General features: G+C 46.6%; 2 protein-coding genes across 2 annotated transcripts; both read right to left on the bottom strand.

Moving 5' to 3' along the window:
• Positions 1–659: 659 nt before the first annotated feature.
• On the bottom strand, positions 660–6,369 carry LOC117852267 (uncharacterized). The gene is made up of 9 exons (XM_034734285.2): positions 3,801–6,369; positions 3,536–3,684; positions 3,395–3,457; positions 3,156–3,308; positions 2,917–3,080; positions 2,659–2,806; positions 1,648–1,770; positions 1,445–1,532; positions 660–1,343 (listed from the first exon to the last, which is right to left on the bottom strand). The coding sequence occupies exons 1-9, from the start codon at positions 6,046–6,048 to the stop codon at positions 1,174–1,176; spliced, it is 3,306 nt and encodes a 1,101-aa protein (XP_034590176.1). The 5' UTR covers positions 6,049–6,369; the 3' UTR covers positions 660–1,173.
• Positions 6,370–21,028: 14,659 nt separating this feature from the next.
• LOC117851540 (uncharacterized) lies at positions 21,029–21,781 on the bottom strand. Its single transcript, XM_034733366.2, has one exon. The coding sequence runs from the start codon at positions 21,621–21,623 to the stop codon at positions 21,291–21,293; it is 333 nt and encodes a 110-aa protein (XP_034589257.1). The 5' UTR covers positions 21,624–21,781; the 3' UTR covers positions 21,029–21,290.
• Positions 21,782–26,422: the final 4,641 nt, after the last annotated feature.

A 26,422-nucleotide genomic window follows, 5' to 3' on the forward strand; every position in this document is an offset into this window, starting at 1 on the left:
GACACGAAGGGCCCACTCGTTCTACTCGTCCAGCCAGACCAAGAAATAGTTTCTTTTCTAGCAAAAAAAAAACAAAGAAAAAAATACCACCACGCCGCGACCCGCGATACTGGATCTGGGTTCCCCCGATGGCGTCGTGGAGAGTGCAGAGATTTTCCCCCAAGTTGGCGACGGTACAGACGATGCGTCGATGCCGGGCCACGGAACGATCACATCCATCCACCACCCCCACGCCCCCCACTTGACCCGGGGGATCGGAGCTGGAGGGTGCGTTCGCGCGCGAGCACGTACACGGGGCGTGCCGTGCCGTGCGCCCCATACGTGACGCGCCGGGTCGAGCGGCGTGCGGGATCATGATGGGGGCGCGCGCCACCGCCACGCCCCCCCGGAGCCGGGGGCCATGCCTCGCCGTCGCCATCACGACCGCACGGCCGTGGACTGGCTGCTCCCTTGGCCCCTCCCGGCCTCCAGCGCACGCCCTGGCTCTGGCTGGCTGGCTCCGGTGTGTCCTACCCACAGCTCCGAGCCGCAGAACCAGCAGAGCTCAGATTTCACTGTGAGCAGCACTGCAGCAGCAAGAGAGCACAGATCTGGAGACGATGCTCCCATGATCCCAACAGAACATGTAGCAAGCACCAAAACAGCATAGATGATAGATGTACAATGGCACCGGGGGATTTTTTTTTTTGATTTCAGTATAACACTATAACTCAATCACAAAACCAAAGCAGGTCTAGTTACAAGCAGGACCTCACTCTCTGTTCCCAAACTTGTAATATACTCCTACAAACCATACTTACCCAGCAACAACCAGTTCACATTCTGACTGACCGACCGACCGACTGACTGACATGTTTCCAAGTAACCCGATTATTACCCAGAAAAAGGGTGTTAAAGGAAGAAGAAAATGAAAGAGAAAAATAATAAATATTGGACTCTCCCCTATAACGGACACTAGACTAGTAACTTATTGAACGCACCTCTCGACCAAAACGGTATGAATGAATGAATAGGCATCTGCTGCGTCCATTGCGACACTTGTAGACACGCCGGCAGGTAACTTTTGATTACAATATACGGGAATAAATGGAGGTGGGGGGTATGAACAGATCCTTGGCATATATGGCAGGGTAGCGAACTGGTCCCGGCACAATATCTGGATGTTGGTGAACCTTAGTGCTGTACCTTCTGGGATGTGGCCATGGAGCGAAGTCTGTTTGCGATCTCTGTAAAGCTTGGCCGCTCGGATGGTTCTGTTGACCAGCATTGCTCCATCAGTGACCTCCACTCTGGATCACAGGAGTCAGGCACCTGCGGCCGTAGAGTGTTGCTCACAATGCCACCTGCATACAAAAGAACAGTTTACATTGAGATCTAATTCATAAAAAAATATTAACCATAAATACTGCATTATGTATATCTGCAATGCTGGATTTGTACCCACCTATAATAACACCATAGTGTAAATCTGCATATGGTTCTTCTCCTGTTAGGAGTTCCCAGAGAACAATCCCAAAAGAGAACACATCAACCTGAGGCCACCATGACAACATTTATCTGTCAATTCTATGTGAACTTGAAAGGACTTGCAGAACCAAAAGATACTCCAAATCATGCATATACTGTAGAGTAGAAATGAACTCATACCTTCTCAGAGACCAAACTGCTGCTACCATTCAGAAGTTCTGGGGCCATCCATGGAAGTGTTCCCCTGACACCACCAGAGATGAGGGTCTGACACTTCACTTTTGAAAGCCCAAGATCACCAACCTAGATATATAGGGAAAGAGGCACTGTTCAGTTTTCACCCAAATTAGAAAAAATAATAACCCTATTTGACCTTAAGATTCAAGACGTTAAAATATGGCATTCAACAATCCTTGATATCATATAGCCAGTCTGAAAGAAAGTGCTAGTTGAACTGAGTACAAAATTTGTACAGCAAACAAGCAATCCTGAAACTACGTAAAGAGATCTTTGCCGTATATAGCTAAAACAAAACAGTTTCATGCTGTTCACATTTTGGCAGTTCTTTCTCATTAAATTGTACATCAATTCATCCCGTTCAAGTTATGTACCTTTATTCACACAACCACGAAATGAAGCTGTGCCCCCATTTGATAATACATATTCTGTACTCCTTCAAGTGCTAACAATAGATGCCTCAGTTTAACGACAACCCAAAAATCATCCCCAGCTAAAGTGTTTAGTCCTAGATTGTATAGCAGGGCACCCCATTTGTCTTTTATGGTTTTATTACACAGCACCGTGAGTCCATGACAGAAGCTACTCCATCCAAGCATATACATATCACAGCGTTCCTTCAAGTGCTAATCAAGGATGCCTCAGTTTATGATACCCAGCTAATATTTTATGATTTTAGACACATCATCATTTGCCTGAGTAACAAGTAATTATCTAGTGGATAAGAGTCCAATCCTATCAGCAATACTTGATCTGCCAAACTAAATGGCCATCTCATAATAGTAACAAGCTACTTTCAAACTCGCAGAAGTATTTGGTTATGCAGTGCCAAAAATGTGATACAGGATTGACTCCCTATGTCTAGCACAATGAATATGACAAACAAGAGAACCAACAATAATCTAGACAACAAAGCGCAAGAACAGAATAATATAGATTGGCCGTGCTGCTTACCTTGCATATTGGACGTTGAGGGTCCCTTAAATTAACAAGCAAATTGTCACTTTTCAGGTCAAAGTGCACTATGTTTTTGCTGTGCAAGTATTCCATTCCAAAAGCTGTATCCATGGCAATAATTAACCTCTTACGTCGATCAAGAGTCCTGCCCAGGAGAAATAAAACATCACTTCCATGTAACATCATTGATTTCTGCTTTTGAGCAGCAGATCAATGCAGAATAAACGTATATGCAACATTGAAGAAGGAACAAACTTGGCATTCTTCAGCAAAGCCGTCCTAAGTGAGCCATTGACCATATATTCTGTGACTGTGGCAATGGATCCTCCAGGCCCATCTAGAACAACACCATAAAAAGCGACAACATTCGGGTGATGGAGATCCGCAAGGTTAGATGCTTCGTTCCAGAAGTCAGACCGCTGAAAATATTTAAGGCCAATCAATATACAGACAAGCATAACCAAAAACAAAGATCAGGAAGTATGACAACGGACCATCTTTTCTTGCTCAGATGGTTTCCCAGCAAAACATCTGTCATTGATTCTTTTTATTGCAACATCAGTGCCTCTCCATTTACCATGATATACAGTTCCAAAGGTTCCAGAACCAAGCTCTTGGAGCTCTTCAAGGTCATTGTTCTTTATAATCTGGAACAGTCGTGGATTAAAAAAAGTTTAGCCACAGTACAATATTTGAGATGAACATGCTCAAAAGGATATATGATGATCCTAACCTGCAAACGTCCATCTGTAGCTGGAAATCCTGAAATCCAATCTGCTGGCCTGTTCTTGGCAACCTGCACACTTCTCTGGTTTAGCATTAAGCTAATGTAAATAAGGACATTTTAGGATCATATAAATAATCAGTTCCTAACCTCGTTCGGGTGAACTTCACCATCTACTTTATTAGCAACAGCCCCAGCTCCTTCATTCAGCAGAGGAGGTTGGTGATCAGATGGCTGAGCTTTAGATGTAGCAAACCCATCCTCCATACCCAGTAAATCTGGGTTAGAGATATCATCACCTAGATTGATGATAGACGCAAATATGAATTCAACTTACAAGTACATTGACAAGTTAGGAAAGTATGGCTAAGAATGGAATATTTGATATAATAACAACCATGTTCTGCATGTGTACCTTTGTGATCTGACTGTAGCTGGAGAGAAACATCCTCAGCTGGAATATTCAGATCTGGCCCTTTGCAATTCAGCAAAGAGTTGTGCGTATGGGGATCCCTTGGGCTGATGTTCTCCCTGCTTGCTACCCTCTTAGGTCTTGGTGGCAGTGCATGCGCATTTGTAGCTGATTGATCCACATTAGGAGCATGATTTGCCAATGCTGGTGTTGGTACCTGAGCTGTACTTGGAGGAGCAACGACTTCATGTGGAGCTTCCTGGTGATAAGCTTCAGGCGGAACATCTCTTTGCTCACTCACTGTATTAACAGTGGCATTTGGATAGACTAGATCAATACCATAGGTCGATTGAGGCACCCCACCAGGCCCGACCGTAGCAACAACGTAACTAGGATAGGGTCCTCCAATGCTCATCATGTGTGGCATGTGGCTCATATTAACATGCTGGACGTTATGCAAATAAGAGCTGGCCACAGATGGTGGTGGCATTGATTCAGTTTGAATCAGTACCTTTGGTTCATTCACATCAAAAAAAGTATTGGTGTTGCTTGGATGAACCTCTTTTGCTCGGGTATCTGGCCTGGTACTGATACTATTCTCTGGGAGCCCCTGAGAGTGTTCTGGTATTGCATTCTGGGGTAAACCACTGTCAGGAGACATGGCGGGTTTCCTTTGCTCGGTAGATCCTGAAGCCTCACTGGGACTCACCCGGAGGGAATCCATCATCCTGTCCACATTTGCCACATAATTTGGCACAGCCACAGGTGCAACCGGAGACACATTGTCACGATGCAGCTGCCCATCCTCACGATGCCTTGCATTGCCACTTAAACTACCTTCACCAGCAAGCGGATTATTAGGACTAGGTGGCTTCGCTGGATACTGAGCCATCGGATGGCCAGAAGGCAATTGCTGTTGCGGCTGCTGCACAAATTGATAATGAGAGCTCGAAACATCAGTATGGGAAGAACTTGGAGAAACTACTCTGTCCTTCTCGCTAGGAATCACAGGGATATGGCTAAACCCATAGGTAGATGGCACCTGCTGCTGCTGCAGATACACATGCTGATGCAAGCCAGTTGGATCAATGAGCACTGAGTTTGTAACCCCTTCCACCTTCGGCACATACACCCTCTCCTGCGGCACTGGATGCATATGTGTGTATCCATAAGCCCCCATCGGAGCCTGAGCAGACCTTTCAGGTACCATAATCCTTGCCACATCTTCAGGCCGCAGGCTCATGAACACAGGCCCCGGGTCAGGCACCGCCCCTCCGTGCACCTCATTGCCATATTCATTCATCACCGGATCAGAGTGAGCGTGAGGCAATGCCTTCAAGCACATATGGCAGTCATCAAATCTCGCCCCATGCCCTGGTGGCGGCTGATTCAGACCCTGCATGGCATCTCTATGATCGTTCATAAACACGGGTGGCAGCGGTGGCAGCTGCGACAGCGGCTGCCGGTACCTTGTCACCTCCGGAAGTGGATGCGGATGTGTTGCCACCTCTGGATGTGGATGTGGATTCGCCTGGGGAGCCCTCCCTTCAGCAGCAATCTCCTGCGGCTTCGCCTGTACAGGAGGAGGAGCAGCATTGCTGAAGACATCAACAAGCGGCGGAGGCGCCGCCCCAGCCCCACTGATGTTCGATCTCGCAGCATCATTGGAGCTAGTGGAGGTGGGGGAGAGCGCAGCCGGAGACCCCGGGCCGCCACCCCCTGACGGCGCCGGAGGGGGCAGCCCCCCATCGGAGTACTGCGTCGACGAGAGGCTCGCGATGCTGTCCTTCCGCACAATGCCGTTGACGGCCTCCAGATACCGCAGGCCGGCGTCGAAGCTCCCGCCCTCCAACTCCTCCCCCGCGGCGCCGCTGCCGCCCGCCGCATCCAGGATGGGGAAGATGAAGACCCTCAGCTTCGGGCTGGCGCCGCTGAGCTTGTCGTACTCCTCGACCATGTTGTCGAGATCCTCCGTGGAGGACACGGAGATGAGCGCGTCGAGCCCCTCGTCGGGGAGCTGGTACTTGACCGCGAAGTGCGGGCCCGTGCCGCCGCCGTACGCGTCGGCGAGGCGCGCGAGGAGGTCCGGCAGCGACACCCCGCGCGGCACGGACACGATCCGGGTGTCCCCGCCGGCGTACCGCAGCGTCCCGTCCCCCGGCCGCGGCAGGATGCGCCCGCCCAGGCTGCACAGCAGCTTCATCCTCTCCCCGCCCCCGCTGCCGCCGACGCTACCGCCGTCGTCCGCCATCCCGGCGGTAGCGGTGGCGGCCACCCGCGCCGGCCGGGCCCACCACCCCTCCCCCCCTGCCGCTGGATCTAGCCTCGGGCTCCACCCACGAATCCAAACCCTAGCCCCCGCACGGCCCCGGGGCGCTTGCGCGGGCGGGACGAAGAGCCGAGGACTCGAGCGGCGACTGGCTCAATGCTTAGCTCATGGCGTGGGCCGCGTCGTCGCTTGGTTTGCGAGGAGAGTTTGCGGGGAATGGGAGGGAGAACGGGGGGGAAGTAGTAGTAGTTAGAGTAGAGAGGACGGGGTGCGGGCGGGGGGCTGCGTGCTCGCGTCGGATTACTCAAAAACCCTTGGCTCGCTTCGGTGGCTGGCTTCCCTTTTCTCCTCCGTGTTTTTGGTTTTTTACTCTTTCGGCGGCGGTTTTACTTATGCAGGGGGTTTGGAGTTTCCTACTCGGATCGGGTTTGTTAGTGGCGTTTTTCGTTTCTGTTTCTGCTTTTCTCCGAGTGGTGTTGGATTATTTGAAAAGTTCTTCTACTTCACGTCTACAGGTCAGTTGAAAAGAAATTATGTATGGAGATGGGACACGCAAGGGATCTTTAGTACCTTTATGTTAGAAGCCAATGTAATTTTCTCTTTTACAGAATAACTTCGATGACACGTCGAATCTAGCACGCAGAATTGGGAATAGATCCACCGTGGACCGACCGGAATGTACAAATGTGCTTACGCGCTTTCGACCGTAAGTTGTATACGACAATCAAATCTAAGTAGCGTGTGTAATGCACGTGGCTAGATCCGGAACCGCTATCTAAATGACAAAAGTGGATATCTTTATGTGCTAAAATCTAGTTGTCCAAAGTATACGATGACGTTACTAGAGCTACCGTGAAGTAACGAATGCCGTTTGTAGTTTCCAAGCCGCCAAATATAGACTTTTCTTGATGTACTTTTGTTTTCAATTTCACATTATTTAAGGTGCGCATGTTTCTTGAGGTTAGTCTTGAAGAGAGGTTTTGGGTTTAAGGTCTAGTGGGTGACTATGCTTAGATGGAGGAATGCTAGTGTTGAAACAGTACCCCGGAGCTTCTAAGTTATGAATAAGGGATTGCAATGCATTGATGACAACAAGGATAACAAAAGAGGGCTAGTTCTGAGAGGCTATGAGATGATGACATTTTCCGTTTGTTCCCCTTTTCTCTGGTTCATGTTGGATTATTGGAAAAGTTTTTACTTTTTCAATTATAGTGTTAGTTGAAAAGGAAATGTGTATGGAGATAGGACACGCAAGGGATCTTTCACATGGTAAGCTATCTTTCTATTAGAGCCAATGGATTTTTACTTGAAGAGGATTACTTCGATGACACGTCAAATCTAACGTGCAGAATCGGCAATGGATCCACCACGGACCGACCGAAATGTACAAATGTGTTTACGCGCTTTGTGACCGTAAGTTGTCTACGATAATCGAATCTAAGTAACATGTAGAATGCACATGGCTAGATCCAAAACCGCTATCCAACGGATGGAAGTGGATATCTTTACGTGCTAAAATCAAGTTATCAAAAGTATACGATGACGTTACTAGAGCTATCATGAAGTAACGGATGTCGTTTATAGTTTCCAAGCCGCCAAATATAGACTTTTCTTGATGTACTTTTGTTTTCAATTTCACCTTATCTAAGATGCGCACGTTTTTCCTTGAGGTTAGTCTTCAGGGAAGAGAGGTTTTTGGTTTAAGGTCTAGTGGTGACGATGCTTAGATGGAGGAATGCGAGGTTGAGCTAGTGTTTGAAGTCATACCTTGGAGCTTTAAGTCATGAAATAGGGATTGCAATGCATTGAGGACAACAAGGATAACGAAGGGCTAGTTTGGAGAGGAGTTTGGAGAGGCCACGGATGATGACATTTTCAGTTTGTTTCCCCTTTTCTCTTGTTGGTGTTGGATTATTGGAAAAGTTTTTGCTTTCAATTATAGTGTTAGTTGAAAAGGAAATGTGTGTGGAGATGGGATATGCAAGGAATTTTTCATACGATAAGCTATCTTTTTGTTAGACTCGATGGACCTTTTCCCATTAGAGGATTACTTTGATAAGATGTTGGATCTAACATGCAGATTTGGGAATGGATCCCCCACGTACCGGTCTATGTTTGCTCATTTTGTGGCCGTAAGTTGTATATGACAATTGAATCTAAGTAGCATATAGATTGCATAAAGCTAGATCCGGAACTGCTATCTAACTGATGGAAGTTTATATCTTTATACGCTAAAATTTAGTCATCCAAAGTATACATTGATATTATTAGAGATATTGTGAAGTAATGGATGTCGTTTCTAGTTTCCATGCCTCTAGATATAGACATTTCTTGATCTGCTTTTTTCAATTACAACTTTTCTAATGGTGTTTAGGGAAGAGAGAGTTTAGGTTTAAGGCCTAGCGAAAGTGCTATGGTTAGAGGAAGGAACACAAGGTTGAGCTAGTATCTGAACTAGTAGTAGCCTGGAACTTCTAAATCATGAAAGATAGATTACAATGCATTCATAGACAACAAGGGTAACAACATGGCTAGTTAGGAGAGGCCGTGGAATGATGACAGTTTTTCTTTGTTTTCCCTTTTCTCTAGTTGGTGTTGGATTATTGAAAAAGTTTTTGCTTTCAATTATAGTGTTAGTTGAAAAGAAATTGAGTGTGGAGATAGGATACGCAAAGACTCCTTTACACAAGAAACTATCTTTCTATGGGACCCGATGTTCTTTTCCCTTTTAGAGGATTGCTTTGATAGCACATCGAATCTAGCATACAAAATTTGATATTCTCTAGTACCAAACATAATGTACAATTATGTTTGTGCATTTTGCGATTGTAAGTTTATACGGCATCTAAATCTAAGTAGCGTACATATTACATATAGCTAGATCCAAATCCGCTATCCAACTAACGGAAGTGGATATCTTTATGCGCTAAAATCTAGCTTCCAAAGTATATGATGACGTTACTAGAGCTATTGTGAAGTAATGGATGCCGTTTATAGTTTTCATGCCATCAAATATAGATTTTTCTTGATGTATTTTTTCCAATTTCACCTTATCTAATTGTGTGCACGCTTTTCGTTGAGGTTAGTGTTTAGGGAAGCAAGGTTTTGGGTTTATGGTCTAGCGGAGTTGAGCTATTGTCTGTAGTAGTAGCTTGTAGCTTCTAAATAATGAAAAAGGAATTACAATGCATTGATAGACATCAAGGGCAACAAGAGAGCTAATTATGAGAGGCTATGGAATGATGACAATTTTCCTTTGTTTCCCCTTTTGTCTGGTTGGTGTTGGATTATTGGAAAAGTTTTTGCTATTCAATTATAGTGTCAGTTGAAAAGAAATTGTGTTTGTGGAGATAGGATACGCAAAGAATCTTTTACACGAGAAGCTATCTTTCTGTTAGAGCCGATGATCCTTTCCTTTTTAGATAAATTACTTTGATAGCACATTGAATCTAGCGCGTAGATTTGGGAATGGATCCACTGCCTACTGACCAACGTTTGCACATTTTGTAGCAGTAAGTTGTAAACAACAATTGAATCTAAGTAGCGTATAGATTCCATATAGCTAGATCCAGAACCGTTATCTAACTAATGGAAGTTGACATATGTATACACTAAAATCTAGTTATCCAAAGTGTATGATGATGTTACTAGAGCGGTCTTGAAGTAACGGGTAGCGCTTATAGTTTCCTTGCTGCCAAATATAGACGTTTTCATATGTACTTTTTCTCCTCAATTTTGCTTTTTGTAATGGTGTGCATATTTTCCACTGAGGTTAATATTCAGGGTAGAGGGGTTTTAGATTAAGGTCTTGTAAAGGGCTACGCTTAGATGAAGGAATGCTAGTTTGAACCAATGTCCAAACCAGTAGCAGTCTATAGCTTCAAGTTAGGAAAGAGGTTACAATGCATTGATAGCCAACAAGGGCAACCATAGGACTGGTTAGGCAATCATGGAAATGTGGCATTTTTTTTCCTCTCAGTTGCTCCTTTTCTTTGGTAAGTGTTGGAATATTGGAAATCTTTTTTGATATTTCATTATATGCTTAGTTTTGGATATAATAGTGTACGGAGATGGGATATGCAAATGATCTTTCACATGAGAAGCCATCTGATGGTCTTTTCCCTATTAGAGGGTTACTTCGCTGACACATCAAATCTAGCATGCAGATATGAGAATGGATCCACCGGTTACCAATAGGGATGTGCAAATCATTTTGTTTATTTTGCAACCATAAGTTGTATACGACAATTGAATGTAATTAGTGTATAAAGTGCATATAGCTAGGTCTCAACTACTACTATCTAACCTAAGGAAGTTAATGTCATTATGCACTAAAATCTAGTTATCCAAAGTATACAACAATGTTATCATGAAGTAGCGTATGTACTTTATAGTTTCCAAGCTAGCAAATATAGATTTTTTATTTTTACTTTCTTATTGATTTCACTTTTTTCTAGTGATGTGTGCATTTCAACATTAGTAATTAGGTAATAATGGCTTTAGGATTAAGGTCTGGCCAAGGGTTATGCTTAGATGGAGGAATGCCATTTGTATGTTTCAAGTGACATTTAAAGTTAATAACCAACTGATGGAAATGTATACGACAGCACTACTAGAGACATTTTACAATGACAAATGCCATTTATAATTTTCCGTGCCACCAAATATAGACTTCACTTGATATGATTTTTTAATCTTGGTTTCACTTTGTATATCGATACACATGGTTTTAGGTTAAATTAGATTAGGGCAGAGAACTTTTGGATTAATGTTTTGGCGGAGGGCTATGGTAAGAGGGAGGGGCAAAATATTGTGGCAATGGCCAAACCGGTGGCAACATAGAGGTTCAAGCAAGGGAATGAAGAGAGATAATATGCAAATGATATTGCTAGGGCAACATGGAGGACTGGCTAGGAAGCTTCATGAGATGATGTGAGCGGATTTGATGGAAAGAGTTGTTATATACGAAGATCAAAGGCAGTGTGGCAAGCGATATAGGGCAACCTAAAGAGGAAGATGAATTGTTGTTCATTTAGTGATGATCGAACAATGATGTACAATAAACTAAGGAAATTTGTATAGTTTTCATGCAATTAGGGAGGAACAAAACCATTAAAAGAGCAGCTATTTGCACCTCCCTATAAAATTTCCATGCATATAACCAAATAATAAATAACCAAAAATATATATATCTTGCATTTCATATACACAAGATGAAACTTGAAGAGCATTGCATATACAAAATATGCCCTATTGATTTATTACAAATGTACTTGCATGTTTAGCAGTGACACCTTGTACACGCTAACTAAATCTAAGTATATGATAGGGTGCATATAGTGAGTTCATCAACCATTATCCAATTGTTGATTAGTGTCTATGGAAGCGCACATTTTTTGTCTATGGAAGCGCACATTTTTTTTATTGAGGTTAGTGCTCGCTTCGACAATGGAAAGGCAAGGTGCTAGAGCTCATGTTTTTGGGTGGAAAGCTAAGCTTAAGAAAGGAGGGTTGATGCATCAGATTTGCGGCGGATCAAAGCTACAAGTCATGGAAGAGGATCATGCGCAATGCACAAGAGGGTGACAAGAAGATATCTTGACCAGCATCAAAAGAGTTGATGGTAAGGGGCCCATTAGGGCCTCTCCATGGGCGCATCCAAGCTGGTTCCATACATTTAATGCTTGTATAGATGTAGGTCCTTTACATTGTGACCTTGAATCCATGAAGGAGTAGCTTCTTCCCATAGACCCAGCTCCCATGGAATTAAAAAAGTTTAGTTCTGACACAATTTTGCATGCATGAAGGGAGATGAAGAACCGGACAGAGGAGTAGGAGATTTTTTTTACTCATGTGGACCCACATATAGATGCAGGTGCTGCTCCTTCACATTGCATGTAATATGTTAGTTGATATCACATCGCTAATGGGTCCCATTTAAGATGCAAGGTGACTCCATACATTGGAGACGCCCTTGTAGATGGATACTAAGAGAAAAAAACAGAGTGGTGAGCAAGAAGAGGCAGGCCGAGGTGAAAGATTAAGGTTTTGATTAGTGAGAAAGGCTAGCCTTATAACTAGATTTACAACTCTATTAAAACTTGGCCTACGTATAACAACCACATTAATAAGAAGCAAAAAATGACATATCTTGTAGCCACGCGAGAAGAAAATTGAAGAGCCTTGACCTTAGGTGGCACACATTTACTGGGCATCATCCCATCATTTAAAAATATAGCTAGAGTCTTACACGGATGCACCGTCAGAATCTTAAAGTGGCCTCAGTTCATTAATGAGATGCTTAGGGGGGGTGTCGGTGTTTTATACCTGACAACCTACTGAGGGGTATCCCGAGGTAGTAGATTGGTTGGTGGGGGATCGCTGGACCTGGAACTTGAAGGTAAAAATGAGGACACAAGACACGGATTTATACAGGTTTGGACCACCAGAGTAGCGTAATACCCTACGTCCTGTTTGGGGTGTTGTATATTACGCCCTGCGCTTGGGTGTTGTGTAGCCTGATTGTTGGTTATTGATGATGGTTCTATGAGGTCTTAGCCTCTGCTGGTCTAAGCTCCTGATCTAGGGACCTCTGCCCTCCTTTATATACTCTAAGGGGCGGGATTACTAGTTGGTTACAAGGAGGAGTCCTAGTAGGATTACAGGGTATGAGTCCTAATAGGATTACAGGGGAATCCTAGTAGGAGTCCGCCTTCTTCCTTCCTTGCAGGTACTAGGGATCTATCCCCGACAAGCCCCCGAGCGCTTCATAGTCGAATGCAGTAATCTTTGAGTACTTTTCAGATCCTCATCGAGTAGTTTAGTGCTTCTTGAGTACTTTGTCTGGCTGAATATTCAAAGTTTTCTCAAAGCTGCCATGAGGCTATGGTGTGCTCAAGCCCTTGATGGTCTTGATTTTGCAATCTTCATCTTTGGAATGTGATATGAAGGGCGGCGGAAGTTGCACTCCATATGGAGTAGCCCGCGAGCCTTATGTTGAATCGGAGAATCAGGCTGAGAGTCAATAAAATCTTGAATCTTCTTCTTTCATCTTAGAAAAATCAACTGTTGGGTGTAGCTTATCAGCCCCCGAGCCTTGGAATGATTAATTAATCAATCCGAGAGTTTTTAGTCTTCACACAAGTCATCATCCGAGTAGTTTTGCGTCGTCTAGCCCCCAAGCTTATGTGCCAGATGAGCCATAGGAGCCACGTCGAGTAGTTATTGGCGTTTAGCCCCCGAGTTTGAGAGCTAGCGGAGCCACCGGAGGTATTCCGAGTAGTAATTGACGTTTTAGCCCCCGAGCTTGGAATCTAGTTGAGCCACTGGAGATATTCCGAGTAGTAATTGGTGCTTACCCCCCGAGCCTGGGAGCTAGTGGAGCCGTTATAGATACGCTGAGCGTCCTGGAGAGTCGTTGCCGAGACTTAACCTAAAAAAAGAAATGCATACATTATGTAGCATATTTGTAGAATTTGGAACTACTGAAATTTATTTAGTGACGAATATAATGTAAATGTTGTGTGTCATGCTCTTGTTTCGGCCATATTTTTCCCGAGTAGTTAGCCTATTACGTTTAGGCTCTCAGTCCCTGTTTAGCTATTGCCATTGCATGTAAGATCTTTGTCTCGTGTACGCGTACTGGCATGACAGAAGATATGAGGCTATCACAAATTAAGGCGTGTTCTGCTCAAGGATATTGACGATCGCTAAGAGAAGACATTTAAAATAAGTAGTCAGCATTGCAACAAAAAGAGAGCGCGATTGCGCTTAAAGTAGTCGTTGAGACTTTTCTGCCTTTTGGCGAGAAGAGCGCGTGTTGCCACGCATAGGATTTGTGCCTCCTTAGGGTGTAGCCGCTGTGAGCCTCCAGCACTCAGTGCACCAAACTTCATGGTAGAGCCTCCTAATTCGGTGTACCAAGTCTGTGGCGGAGCTTCTGGAACTCAGTGCACCAAACCCGTGGCGATAGCCTCGATAATCCGGTGTACCAAGCCCATGGCTATCGGTCAACATGCCCTAGGAATAATTGGCAAAGTGTAGCTCTGGAGGGTAATTCCCGTTGAGAGGCGTACACAAATAAGTAATTGGTGTGTTGCCCTGCATGAGGAAAACAAGCTAAAAAATAATTAAAAAGGTGAGTTAGCTTGATTCGTGGATGATTGTCAACGAAGCCATATCAATTGTTGATGAAGTCGACTAGTCGGAGTCGATTCCGACCAGTTATCGATGGTGTGAAGTCTGCCCCGATTAATTTTCTAGTCGAGATGAGTAGTCGAAGTAGTCGTCCTTGACTAGTTTTCTAGTCGAGACGAGTAGTCGACCGTTCTCGACTAGTTTTCTAGTCGAGTAGTCGAAGTAAACCATTTTCGACTAGTTTTCTAGTCGAGACGAGTAGTCGAAGTAGTTGCCGGCGACTTGATTATTTGACTCAATCTGCGCATGACTTGATCAACGAGTCGTATGCAGTAGCCTACGGTGGAAACCGACTCAATCTTCGATTGGAACGCGGAGCGCATCAATTCTATCTCGACGTAGATTTGTCTGCTCGGAACTCTGACTCGGCGACTTGCTTCTTGTCGAGTAGATTGATCTTGATGAGGTCCTTCAAGCTCGCCCGATAATCTCGATGATCACCCTACCTGGCGCGCCAGATATCGGTGTTTTATACCCGGCAACCTACCGAGGGGTATCCCGAGGTAGTAGATTGGTTTGTGGGGGATCGCCGAACCTGGAACTCGAAGGTAAAAGCAAGGATACAAGACGTGGATTTATACAGGTTCGGACCGCCAGAGTAGCGTAATACCCTACATCCTGTTTGGGGTGTTGTATATTGCGCCATGCGCTTGGGTGTTGTGTAGCCTGATTGTTGGCTATTGATGATGGTTCTATGAGGTCTTAGCCTTTGTTGGTCTGAGCTCCCAATCTAGGGACCCCTGCTCTCGTTTATATACTCCAGAGGGCGGGATTACTAATCGGTTACAAGGAGGAGTCCTAGTAGGATTATAGGGAAATCCTAATCGGTTACAAGGAGGAGTCCTAGTAGGATTATAGGGGAATCCTAATAGGAGTCCGTCTTCTTCCTTCCTTGCGGGTACTAGGGATCTATCCCCGACAGGTTGGGTGCAATACTGCAATGGTGGCTTTAGCATCCTAGTACTCCACAAAAGCAGCTTCAGCTGTGTGATCTGATATCCCTCTTGCTTTTCAAGCCAAAGCTAAAGAAAAGAGGTCACTCAGCATATCACTGAGATTGACGACTCCCAGTGGAAAAGGGTACTAGGTCACTATCAAGGAAACTAATGTCTCATCTGCACCAACATTTTTCATTTTTCTTTGCAACTGTTAAATTGTTTCCTCTTTCTCCAGATTTGCTCACTAATCTGATAGAATAGTAACAGCTTGTGATATCATTATGTTAGAGAAAAAAATGCTCTAGTATTGACGAGGCGTTTAATCAAATTTATTTGATGCCCGACGCGGATCTCGCTCGGTGAAAATATTAACCTCTTTCTAATCTTGTCAAGATTCATGTTTGCATATTATAAATGGCACTTTATAAGTAGCTTAAATGTGACTTTATAAGTAGCTTTGACAACTCTAGTGAGTTTCTAGTAGTTATTGAAATGATGACAGCAGCTTTGGCATTCACTTAACAACAAGAAAATTGTCACTCGGGTTAGGTTGGACCTAAGTAAATGGTGCTCGAAAACACCCTCTACCAACTTGAGCCTCTCTAATCTCTAGTGCATGAAGCAAAAGTGACCCAATCATATTTTTCCCATGGGCCAGCACAACATGGTACCTTCCTTTTTTGGACGTTCAATCCACACCACCATCTCCCTTCTTTATGCAAGAATATGTCAGTTCTAGTTGTCACTAATCATCATGCTGGGGCGCTAATCAGCTGGGCGGTGGGCCCGACAGAAAGATGAACCCTAAAACTATACATCCAGCAAAAGCGACCATACAAGAGGAAGGGAGGCACGCTCGGTGGGGCCATGCATGGAGGTTGTGTCTCCAGCCGGGAGTGCTGGTGTCCAGCCCAACATCTCCATTGGAGAAGAGGATACTTCTTACCTAGTAGCTCACTTTGCCAAAGCATCCTCTTTCTCTCTCTCTGCCAGCTTCCTCACGGGTGATGCAATCATGAGCGTTGATCATCTTTTTAACCTGCATCTGTGTAACGGTATGGCTATGCAAGTAGGGTCGGATTGCAGTGTTGCACTTCCAAGTTCCAACTTCACTTTTTGTGTACTCCATTTAGTTCTTAAATACATGATGTTTAGGACAAGAATTGCTAGGATGCTTTTTTTAAGTAAATTGTAATATAAACCATTGATCGCTTAACGCCGTGTTCAAATACTATGAAAATATGATTCGGCTTATCTTCGGTGTATGATATTACAAGTTTTAATGTTTTTAAGATTTGTGCATGAAACCATGCCGCTAGAGATATTTTTGTTGACGTGCATGGGAGTAAAAGCAGATGCTGATATGAGACTTGGTGTTCTTCTCGTTACGCTCTGATATTATTCAACACATGTCGTAATCAGATCCGCACATCACGTCTCCACTCGGCGTAATCCATCGAAGATAAGACCGCCGAACCATGTCCTTATCCAATTTGCAGGCGACAGCACCTGATTTGCCCTTTCTTCCTCAAGTTCAAATTATTAACAACCCGTTCATTCACATCTTCACATGAATTTAGTATGAATCCGTGCCTGTACTTCATAGTTTAATTTCAGATTAGTAAACGAAGATTGGAGGACCGGTGAAAAATGTAATCCGATCTTGGACGCATTCGTTTTGGCTGCACTTTATGTTTTCACCGTATCTTAACACTGAAAGGTGCACGGTCGTTCTTGTATTCTTTGTCCTGTTTTGGAGCCTGCACTTTTGTTGTCATCGGCAGAGCATAGTTTTTTCCATTGCACTGGCGTACTGCTTGGTGTTTGCCTGAGATTCCTTGTACGTTGGCCTCTTGTGTGACCTAGTGCCAATCAAAATAGCACCAGTATGGCAGTATCAGTATGCCTCTCATCTTATCTGAAAACCATAATCTCCTTAAATTTGCTTATGGTTTAGTATTTAGTTTGCTCAGTATGCTCCCATATCCATTTCTTCTTGTATTCTTCAATCTTCAATTCCTGAACTGAACTTTCCTAGTACTGTATATCTCAGAAACGAGCATCATATGAAGCAAAATCTTGTTAAGATTCACATTTGAAGATGAGTAAAAAGGTGCAGTAACCCGAAAAGTTCACCTGCACATGAAACAGAAACACTAGATGTGTGCCTGCCTCCACTCCCAAAACTCACATGACATCTGTGGCGGACGCAGGTGCCTGTGTGCCTGCATCTTGCATGGGGTGAGTCAAGTCAAAGCTGAGGAGGCTCACAGTCACTACAGATCTGGCTCCAGCCACTTTGTTTTTTTCCGACGAAAATCTAGTTTTCCATTGCTACGAATCCAAGGAAGATGTTCTATCTAGTTTTGAGAAAATAAAATTTGGGTCATCGAGCAATATACTACTGAAGGAGTCTTGGATGCGTTGTTTTGTTTAGTTGGCGGATGAAATCCGATACGCTAGAATACTGACTTCTAGAATCTAGGATCCATTCTACCATCGTGCACCGATGCCCCTTTCCCTAGATACTTGCACTTTCCATTGAACTAAATCATTCTTTCCAATAATCGTATCATACTTTTAAAATTCAAGTACTTTTCTACATCCATTTGTCTCAAATTAAATCTAAATTTACGCCAAAAATTGAGAAAAGAGTTGGATAATACCGTACATGTCCTCGTAGATGCTTAATACTACCACTAGTAGGAGTAGTACTAGATTAGCAGTAAGATATTGTGATAATGAATCTGTGACGGGGATGGCGCCTGGTTCGGAGGGAAGGCCCCACATGGGGTCCGTGACGCGGGCCATGTGTCCGCGCCGCGCCCCTGGAATCCAGCTCGGCGGACACCCAGATGGCTTGCAGCCGCAGCGCCCGCGGCGTCCTTTTCCACAGCCTCCTGCCGGCAACTCCCCCGCCCCGCCCTGAAACTTGCGTCTCCGGCCTCGGCCTCAGAGGCCTCTCACGCCCTCAGCCCGGGGCGGGCAGCGCTCGCCGCGCCACGCCGTTGCCCTGGCATCGCGCGGCGCGCCCGTGCCCCTTTTGTTTAATCCTGGCGTCCCATGTCGGCATCCCGCTCAGCGTGCCCTGGCTAGGGCTTAGTTAAGCATAAGCTGGTGGTGCCCGTGCTGTGCTGGTGCAGCCTTTGTTTTGATCCTACTCCATCGTGTGTGTGTGTTTTTTAGCGTTCCCCATCCGCATGTGGAGAGGAGATGGCGTGAGGAGGTTTAGCTGAAGAACAACGACGGACTCATTGATTGGCATGTGGATCTTTCGATTCAGAGGTTGCTACATTTGACGCTCTCATTTCATAGACAATGTTACTCTGTTAGAGAACACTTATAGGAGCAAAACGTCCAGTTCTCATTGGGAAAATAGTAGCATTGTTGTCCTGTACGAGATCATGCCATGTCTCTGTTAGAGAACATCTAGTCACAGGAGTACGTTCAGCTTCAGGCTCCAGCTTATTGCATTAATTGCTCAAGGGCTTCTTCTACAGTCTACCATGTTCAGGGTATCTTATTTCTGATTGCTTTTACCAGGTAAATACTAAAATAATCTAGGAACAGCAACGGCGAAAGTAGGCATGCATCGATCGTATGAGATCTGAGGACGAAGCCTGAGGGGATTAACTAATCGCCGAGGACAATCTGCGAAGCGGCTCGACGTGGCCCAGGACAGGAACAAAATTATACTACCTGTACTGGTGCTCCCTCTTTTACCCTGCCTTTAGGCTCGGCTACGTCCGGTTTGGTTGTGCAGCTGCAGCACAAGCATGTGTAGCTGCAAGCCTGCAGCCATGCACGACCTTTCTGTGATCAGAAGACCGAGCAGGCCGATCTGGCCGGCCATCTCCAAAGCCTAATTACTTTGGGAGTTTGGGTTAATGATAGCTCAGCTGCTGTGCAGTTATTCTTCTTTGCATTCTGAAGTGATTGCTCGCTCCCTCCTGCAGTCCTGCTTGGTCTTCTCCCAATCTCCCATTCATCGTCTTGGCCCAGAGGTGAGTATTTGAGGCTTGGCCCAGCTATTATTAGTCTTCACTGTTCTTGGCCCAGCAAGATCCGCTAACTGAAAGGTTTCCTTTGGGCTTTGGATAGGACAATCCTGGAAAAAAAAATCGTTTTTTTGACTTCATCACACCAAGAAGAAGAAATCAGTCCACCCTTACTACTGGTAGCCAAACACCATGCAATCCTAGAACAATGTTTGTTGAAAGAAAAACCAATTCAAAAACTTCTCATTCTGAAGTTATTTATGCAGATAGATCTCCTGAGTTATTTACCTAAAAATAGCTCGGTTGCTTTTGATTCATGCAGTTAAAATCCTCTTTTCATTCTGAGTTATTTCTATCCTGCATTTTGTATTCATCTGTCCGCATGCATGCCCAACAGCCACTTGATCTCCTTTTTTTTTTTTTCATAATGATGACCGACGCAGAGTGACCTATTTGCTTATTTGGGCTGTTCTTGGGCCATCGAGGTACTGTCGTCGAGTTTCCTTTGGGCTTTGGGTTGGGCATCGTTCACTGCTCGGCCCATGGGAATTTCCCTCGCCACGGGCCAAATCTCCAGTAAGGCTCAAACCATCGGGGAAGCCCAATTGTCGTGTCATTTACTCATTTGGGCATCGTTTGTGATTTTATCTGGCACGAGGAAGGAATAACTTCTCGCGTTTCAAAGCACGGATTTTTTTTTTTTGAAAGTAAAGCAGGTTTTTTTTTCACTGCTTGCAGAATGCAGATGTTCTCTTCTTCCTTCCTTTCCTTTTGTTTTCAATTACGATGTTCGCTTCTTTCTATCGCAGCTGGGGCAACCTATGAAACTCCCCGTAAACAGACATGCTGGGTTGTTTTTTTTTAAAAAAGAAACGAAGAGAGAAAGATCAAGAGAAGGGCAGGCTCGGCAAGCTACCATCGCGGGGTTTTGTCTGTACGTGCCGACGCGCCTCTCCTCCCAACCGGCCGTACCGATGATTAGTCCACAGACCAGAGAGCAGAGACTACCACGTCGTCCACTGGCACTGCTGGCCAGGCCAGCAACCTTCGCTCTCACTCACGAGCAATCCAAGACAGGGCTCGATAGCAACCCCGTTGAAACCATCAACGTGGCCGTTGCAATTACACCTTGGCAGCCACTTTGCACGCCCTGCCGCGGCCGCTGGAGCCGTCGCACGCAGTTGCCGCCACGCCAGCTGCCGCACACAGGTCACGCGGGCGTGGTAGCGACCGGCCCCGCGGACGGCCAGTCCCGCCCGCCCGCCCGCTCCCCGCATCCGATCCCAGCCGCAAAATCTCGTGACAGCTTTTTTTACTGGAGCAGGGAGTACCGTAACTTTTTTACCGACAAATTATAGGGTTCGCTGTTGACCGGATGGGTGAGTACACGTCAGCGGGTACTCCCAACGACCAAGTGGACGCATGGGTCAGCAACGCGACAAGGCCCGATTCCGCAGGCCTTTTTTTTCTGCCCCCTCGCTGGAAAAAAAATCCGCTCGCCATTACGGCTTCGTCCCCGGTCGCCAAAAATCACCGCAAAAATCCAGAGACCCCGTTCGATTTCGATCCTATCTTCTACGTCGTCCCGTCTCGAGAAGGCAAGAAGCAATGGCACGGCACGCGCGGGCCCGCATGTCACGCTCAGGTCTCAGAATTACCGCATGTTTTCCTTTTGTCATCACAGTAGTAGTAGATTTTTGTTTTGTTCAGACGGACGGGATAAACGGCGCTGGGATAATCAGTAATCGTAGCAGATTTTTTTTTCCTTTGAAAAAGTAGATTTTTTTTTCCAGACGGAAGGGATAAACAGAGCAGATTCTGGCCGGAGAATTAACAGAAGCCAAAAGGGGAACTTTTCTTTGAATGTTGTCGGCGAATCAAAGCCCCCAATTTCTAGGGTTCATCAGTAGTGGAAAGTGGAAACCCGTCGCATTGGAGCATTCGTTGATGCTACTATTACTATTACTAGTATACCACAATTCATCACTGGAGTATCTCGCTGCACAGAGCTCTCACCGGATCATACAATTTCAATTACAAGAGGAAACCCCCCAAAAACAGGTCACAGAGCAGCGATCTTCGATTAGTCCTCCTACGCGATGGCGATGGCCGTGGCCCGCTGGTGGGTCCGCGCGGCGGCGGCGGCCGGCGAGGGCGGCAGGCGCGCGTTGAAGTTCCGGTACCGGAAGGCCGCGGCGGGGTCGGCGGCGCACGCGTCGTCGTCGTCGCCACCGCCCTCGTCGAAGTTGAGCGCGTAGCTCAGCGCGTCGTACCGGAACTCCCCCGCCGCCGCGCCCCTCCGCCGCCACCTCACCCTCTCGGGCCCCGCGCCGGAGCCGCCGCCGAAGCAGCAACACACCGTGGTCCGCAGCCTGTGCCCCAGCTTCGACGGGGACGACGACGACGCCTCCGCTCCCGCGTCCATGGATCTCCTCGTCAGTGCCGGATTGATGGATTTGATCGATCGGTCGGTCGCCTTTGCTCTGCCCTTGGAGAGTTCGCGCGCTGATGGGTGCTTCGATTTGGGAAGATGTTCAAGTGGAAGTGGTTTGGGTTGGAGTTGGAGAATGGGAGGGGTGGCGGCACGGTTAATAAGGAGGTCGGGGGCTGTGCCTAGTTGCCTACTACGGGGGAAAAGGACGGATAAGGACAGGCGCGCGAGGCCGCGTGGGGTACGGCGGGCGGGAGACGGCGTGAGCGCCAAGCGACGGGGAGGTGGGCCCGGGCCAGCGGAGCAGGGGCGCCGTTACGCGTGGGGTTAGACGTAAGGGCAGTACGGGGATTTTTCCGCGTCGGAGAGGGAGGGTCGTTTCGGATTGGGACGGCCTGGCTGGCGCCGTGGGGCCCACGCCGCCCTCCCAGTGCCAGCGGCGGAAGCGGGAGGGCGAGCGAACAGCAACGGGTAACGGTCACAGGCGCGCACCACGTCAGCCACATGGTGGCCGGGCCTCGCGCGGGCCGCGGCGGATCAACGGCGCCCGCCCATGGGAAAACGCAGCGCCGCACGTGCCCAACCGGTGCTGCGCAGTGGTGCACGGCTGCAAAGCCTTCCGCCCGCTTCCGTCCCAGACAGACCAAGTAACTTACTTCAAAAAACAAAAAAAAGACAGACCTAACAAAATTCAGAAGTTTTTGGCGAACCAGCAGTAGTAGGGGAACAAAAGGGACAAGCAGCGCAAATTTTCGCCTAATAATAAAGTTGAAAAAAAAATACCATTAGGCAGTTACGAGAGCCTAATGTACATGACAAATGAATATGATAAAGAAGAAAAAACTCGCACGCCAAATACGTACCTTACCTACCAACGTGAGCCCATGCGGTGTTTGCTCGAGGAACATTGTGAATTGGAGCCTTGGAGGTTGATCTCTTCAAACTTTTGCTTGGCTTGCTCGTCGTTACCTCATTCGTTGTGATCACGGTGGTTAGTTATTAGATTAATAATTTCGAATCAGTTCATCATATCTCGCCGAAAAATCTATGGAGTGACTTTGGACCATTCCTCGTGCCGCTTTCGTTAAAAAAAACACTTTGGACCATTCCACTAGATACGTAGTTTGATTCCTCAAGAGAAGCAAACCTAATGGGCAAAATGTTTTTTTTTTCTTGATTCACTTTAGAATTTCAGACAATTTTCCCGCATGGATATTTGCCGGGCGTCACGAAAAAAAATTGCACCTTTTATGCAATTCATTACCGTGTGGTCTTGAAAAACAAATTCTTGCTGAGAGCAAGTATGCAAACACTCACAGCCATAATTTACTCCACGCACTTCTTGACACACCAGACGCCCTGCTGACCAGGTTTGACGTTTGACCTCACCTTGGCACCTCAGGGTACTCAGCTTGCCGTGCATGCCGTTCTACGGCGCCGCCACGTCAGGCGTCCGAGACCGATCGTCACTACGTCAGTGCCTTAACACGGCCTCTTTTTTTTTTCCCCCCTTCCCACCTAACATAACGCAGCGAATTAAAAACAACACGCTTTTGACGCTCTTTGCTCGAAACTGGATATGGCTTCGCTTCATTCGAAAGCGAAAGGAACGGAAGAGGCAGAGAGGACGGCGTTCTTCCGTCCTTGCAAAGGCCAAAAGGACGGGAGAAAAAGCGCTCGCGCGCCTGCGGCTGATCCGCGTTAAGGCAAAAGGCGCACGAGAGGGAAAAAAAAGTGGAAGGGTGATGTGAACGCGGCCGGAACCGGATGCTCGATCGCCGGCGAGGCATATCGGACGGCGGAGGCGAGGCGGGAGGCGGCGAGGGGCTCGGAACCTCGGGTAGCCGCTCGCGCTCGGCTCCTCGGCTGCCCGCTTTCCGTAACGACGACTCGGTTGGTTGGTCGGCTGCTGGGAATAATATCCGATCGGTCCAGCGAAAAAGAAATTTTTAAAAAAAAAGAATGCGCGGATAGAGCAGCTCGCGAAAGCAGCTGCGATGCATGCTGCCGCCGCCAACGTGAGGCACGCCGGCACGGCGGATTCTGTTCATCACCATCACCATCCTCTTCAGCTACTTTGGCTAAAAAAGAATCACCATTCTCCCAGCTACAAGCTTAGAACTACACAGAAGATAAGGATCGATTCGGTTTCCAAATCGATCGTGCGCGATAAGCTAGTATAATGACGGGCTAGTTGGTCCTCAGTGCTCGCACTCGCACTCGCACTCGCACTCGTTCACATGATTGGGATTAATGCCTCTCCCTCCTGCATCGCCATCTCTTCTCGATCTGATCTGATGGGACTCTTTGATGACGCCGGAAAAGGCCCAATCCAATCGCCACGTAATAACAGCGCGGGTAAAACGTGTCACTGACCTCTACTGATCTCAGGCAACAACCAAAAGAGACACGAGGGGAACACGAGTTCTAGAAGATCGCCGTTCCTGCTGCTGCTGCTGCTGCTGCAGTGCTGCCTCTGTATTTCAGTAAAAAAATTTTGAGACTGCTGTATTTCAGTATTTGTATGGGCTCTGATAGCTGGCCTCCATGGGCCGATACAGGAGGCCAGCCCACTCGCCATTTGCTTGGACCAATAACTGTGCAGCATCACGACACCCTTCACTCCTTTATTAACGGCCTGTTTTTGAAATACTTTTTTTAAAGATTCATTAACAGCTTGTCCCCAAGCCGTTGCTGAAATATCCGGAGTGAACACTGTACCACCTGAATCCCACACAGTTTGCCGATCCTTGATGTATAGTGTAGCTTCAGCTTCAAGATGCCTCATTTCTCAATCTTGTATGGTTGTAAACTTGCAGTTCGTATAGTTCTTGCCCTCCATTGATAATGATAGCCATACTTTTTCTCAATTGCAAATATGGTGCTGACCTCTACTTCACTCAAACAAAAATCCAGTGCACATTCTACTTAGAAGAATGGGATGTGGCACACCGCTTATCCGTGAAGATCCTATTGTTTTGTAATGTCTTTAGAAAGTCTTGGTTTCATGCTGTGTACGAGAGTAACTAGTTTTTATGTAATATCCATGTAATGCTACAATTCAAACTTCTATTCCTCTGAAATGAATAGGCAGCGCTCCTGCCAATGTTTCGAGAGAAAAAAATCCAGTTCAGAGCTAGTGCAGTAAGACAGGCTCTGTGTGCAGCCAATATAATGCTTTCGCAGATCTCACCTGAGCTGTATGTATGCTAAACTTCTGATACTTTATGCCCAACAAGGACATTGCAAATGGTATCCCATAGTCATTACTGATTTGAAGGAAATTGAGAATTCGCAGAGCATTACTTTGATATCCAGCTTTCGTTTTGTCCCGGCCTTGTCCAGTTGAATTGGGTGTGTGCACTGAGTGCAGGTCCTAGAGGAAGGGGAGGGAGGGGGGAGTTGGGGTAGGACTGTAGGAGATGCAATCGAGCCGAAGCTCACCATCAAATAGGAGACTCGCGCCATCGAAACGAAGGTCGCCGCCGTTGCTGGTTCGTGTTTTTCATCATCATTTTTTTTTTGAAAAGCAGTTCGTGGTTATCGTTCTTGACTCTTGAGAAATTTCCCTTCCGTTGCTGCTGCTGTATTTGTCCGCTGCAGCTCTCATAGGTGGTCTCCATGGGCCGATACAAAATCAGTAGTCTAGCCCACTTGTCCTTTGCTTGGCCCAATTACTCATACTAACACCTGCTGATTCCACAAGAATGAGAGAGCTTTGCAGTTGCATGTCCAAACCCCGGCCGGATTTAATTTATCGGAGAGCTAGCTAAGCTTGGTCTTGGTCTCTGCCGACGCCGTCACCATTTGGTCTTGCTCCCGGCGCCCGTTCTTAGCTCGCCTAGAATGCCACAGATCGACCACATGTAACTTAACTGCAGCGATGTGGATCGGTTTCTGTGTTAGTTTCAGAGCTCGGTCACAACTCACATGGCCTAACAAAGATTAGTACCAAAAAAGTATACTCGACAAATCCACATGACAATTTCGCATTGTGCTAACTACTGGAATTGTTGGTACTCCACCTTTGACAAACAAGGGGATCTTACTTGCCTCTGGATTTTCGTTGTTTTTTTTAATGAACAGGAGAGGCTTGCCCCTCCTGATTAGATATATTTAATATAAATGGATTTTCGTTGTTGTTTTCGTTTGACCAGTTGTGTCCGTTGGATGTCGATTCGAGGGATTGAATCGTTTCTTGGACCTAGTAACCTACTGACGCACAAAAGAGTACAATAAGCTCGCACTCCTCTGATCCGCCCGGCTACCTCCTTTCGTTTGCAGCCACTGGAATCAATCTTCTTTGTTGTCATCCCCCACGCCCTCGGGGTTATCTGCTTCCCACACAGCCTGCTGTCCTGATTGCTCCGCTTGCCTCTCAAGGCCATCTCTCCTAAGTCTCGATAACTCGGACTGTTTGGTTAGAGGTCAGTTCACTCATTTTGGCACTTTTTTAGTCCCTAAGGTGCTAAACAGTAGTCCATATGTGGTGGACTAAAGCATGTTGGGGACATCCCTGCCCCTCGTTTATTACCCTCCCTCCCACCCGGCTTCCTTTGCCGGCCTCCCTCCCGCCGCCTCTCACCCGGCCCCCGCCGCCGGCCTCCGGCCCGGCCCCCACCGTCGGCCTCCCTCTCGCCGCCCAGTGCGCCCCCATACGGAGGGAGAGGGAGGTACCGGAGAGGAGGAGAGCGCCGGCGGCTCCAGAGCATAGCTACCGCGGCATCCCTGCAGGTCGGAGTTGGCTGTGTGCGCCGGCCCATGCGCCGCCCCGCACGAACGGCTTCCCCGCA

The sequence above is a fragment of the Setaria viridis genome, chromosome 4 (assembly GCF_005286985.2).
Source record: "Setaria viridis chromosome 4, Setaria_viridis_v4.0, whole genome shotgun sequence".
Taxonomy (NCBI): Eukaryota; Viridiplantae; Streptophyta; class Magnoliopsida; order Poales; family Poaceae; genus Setaria; species Setaria viridis.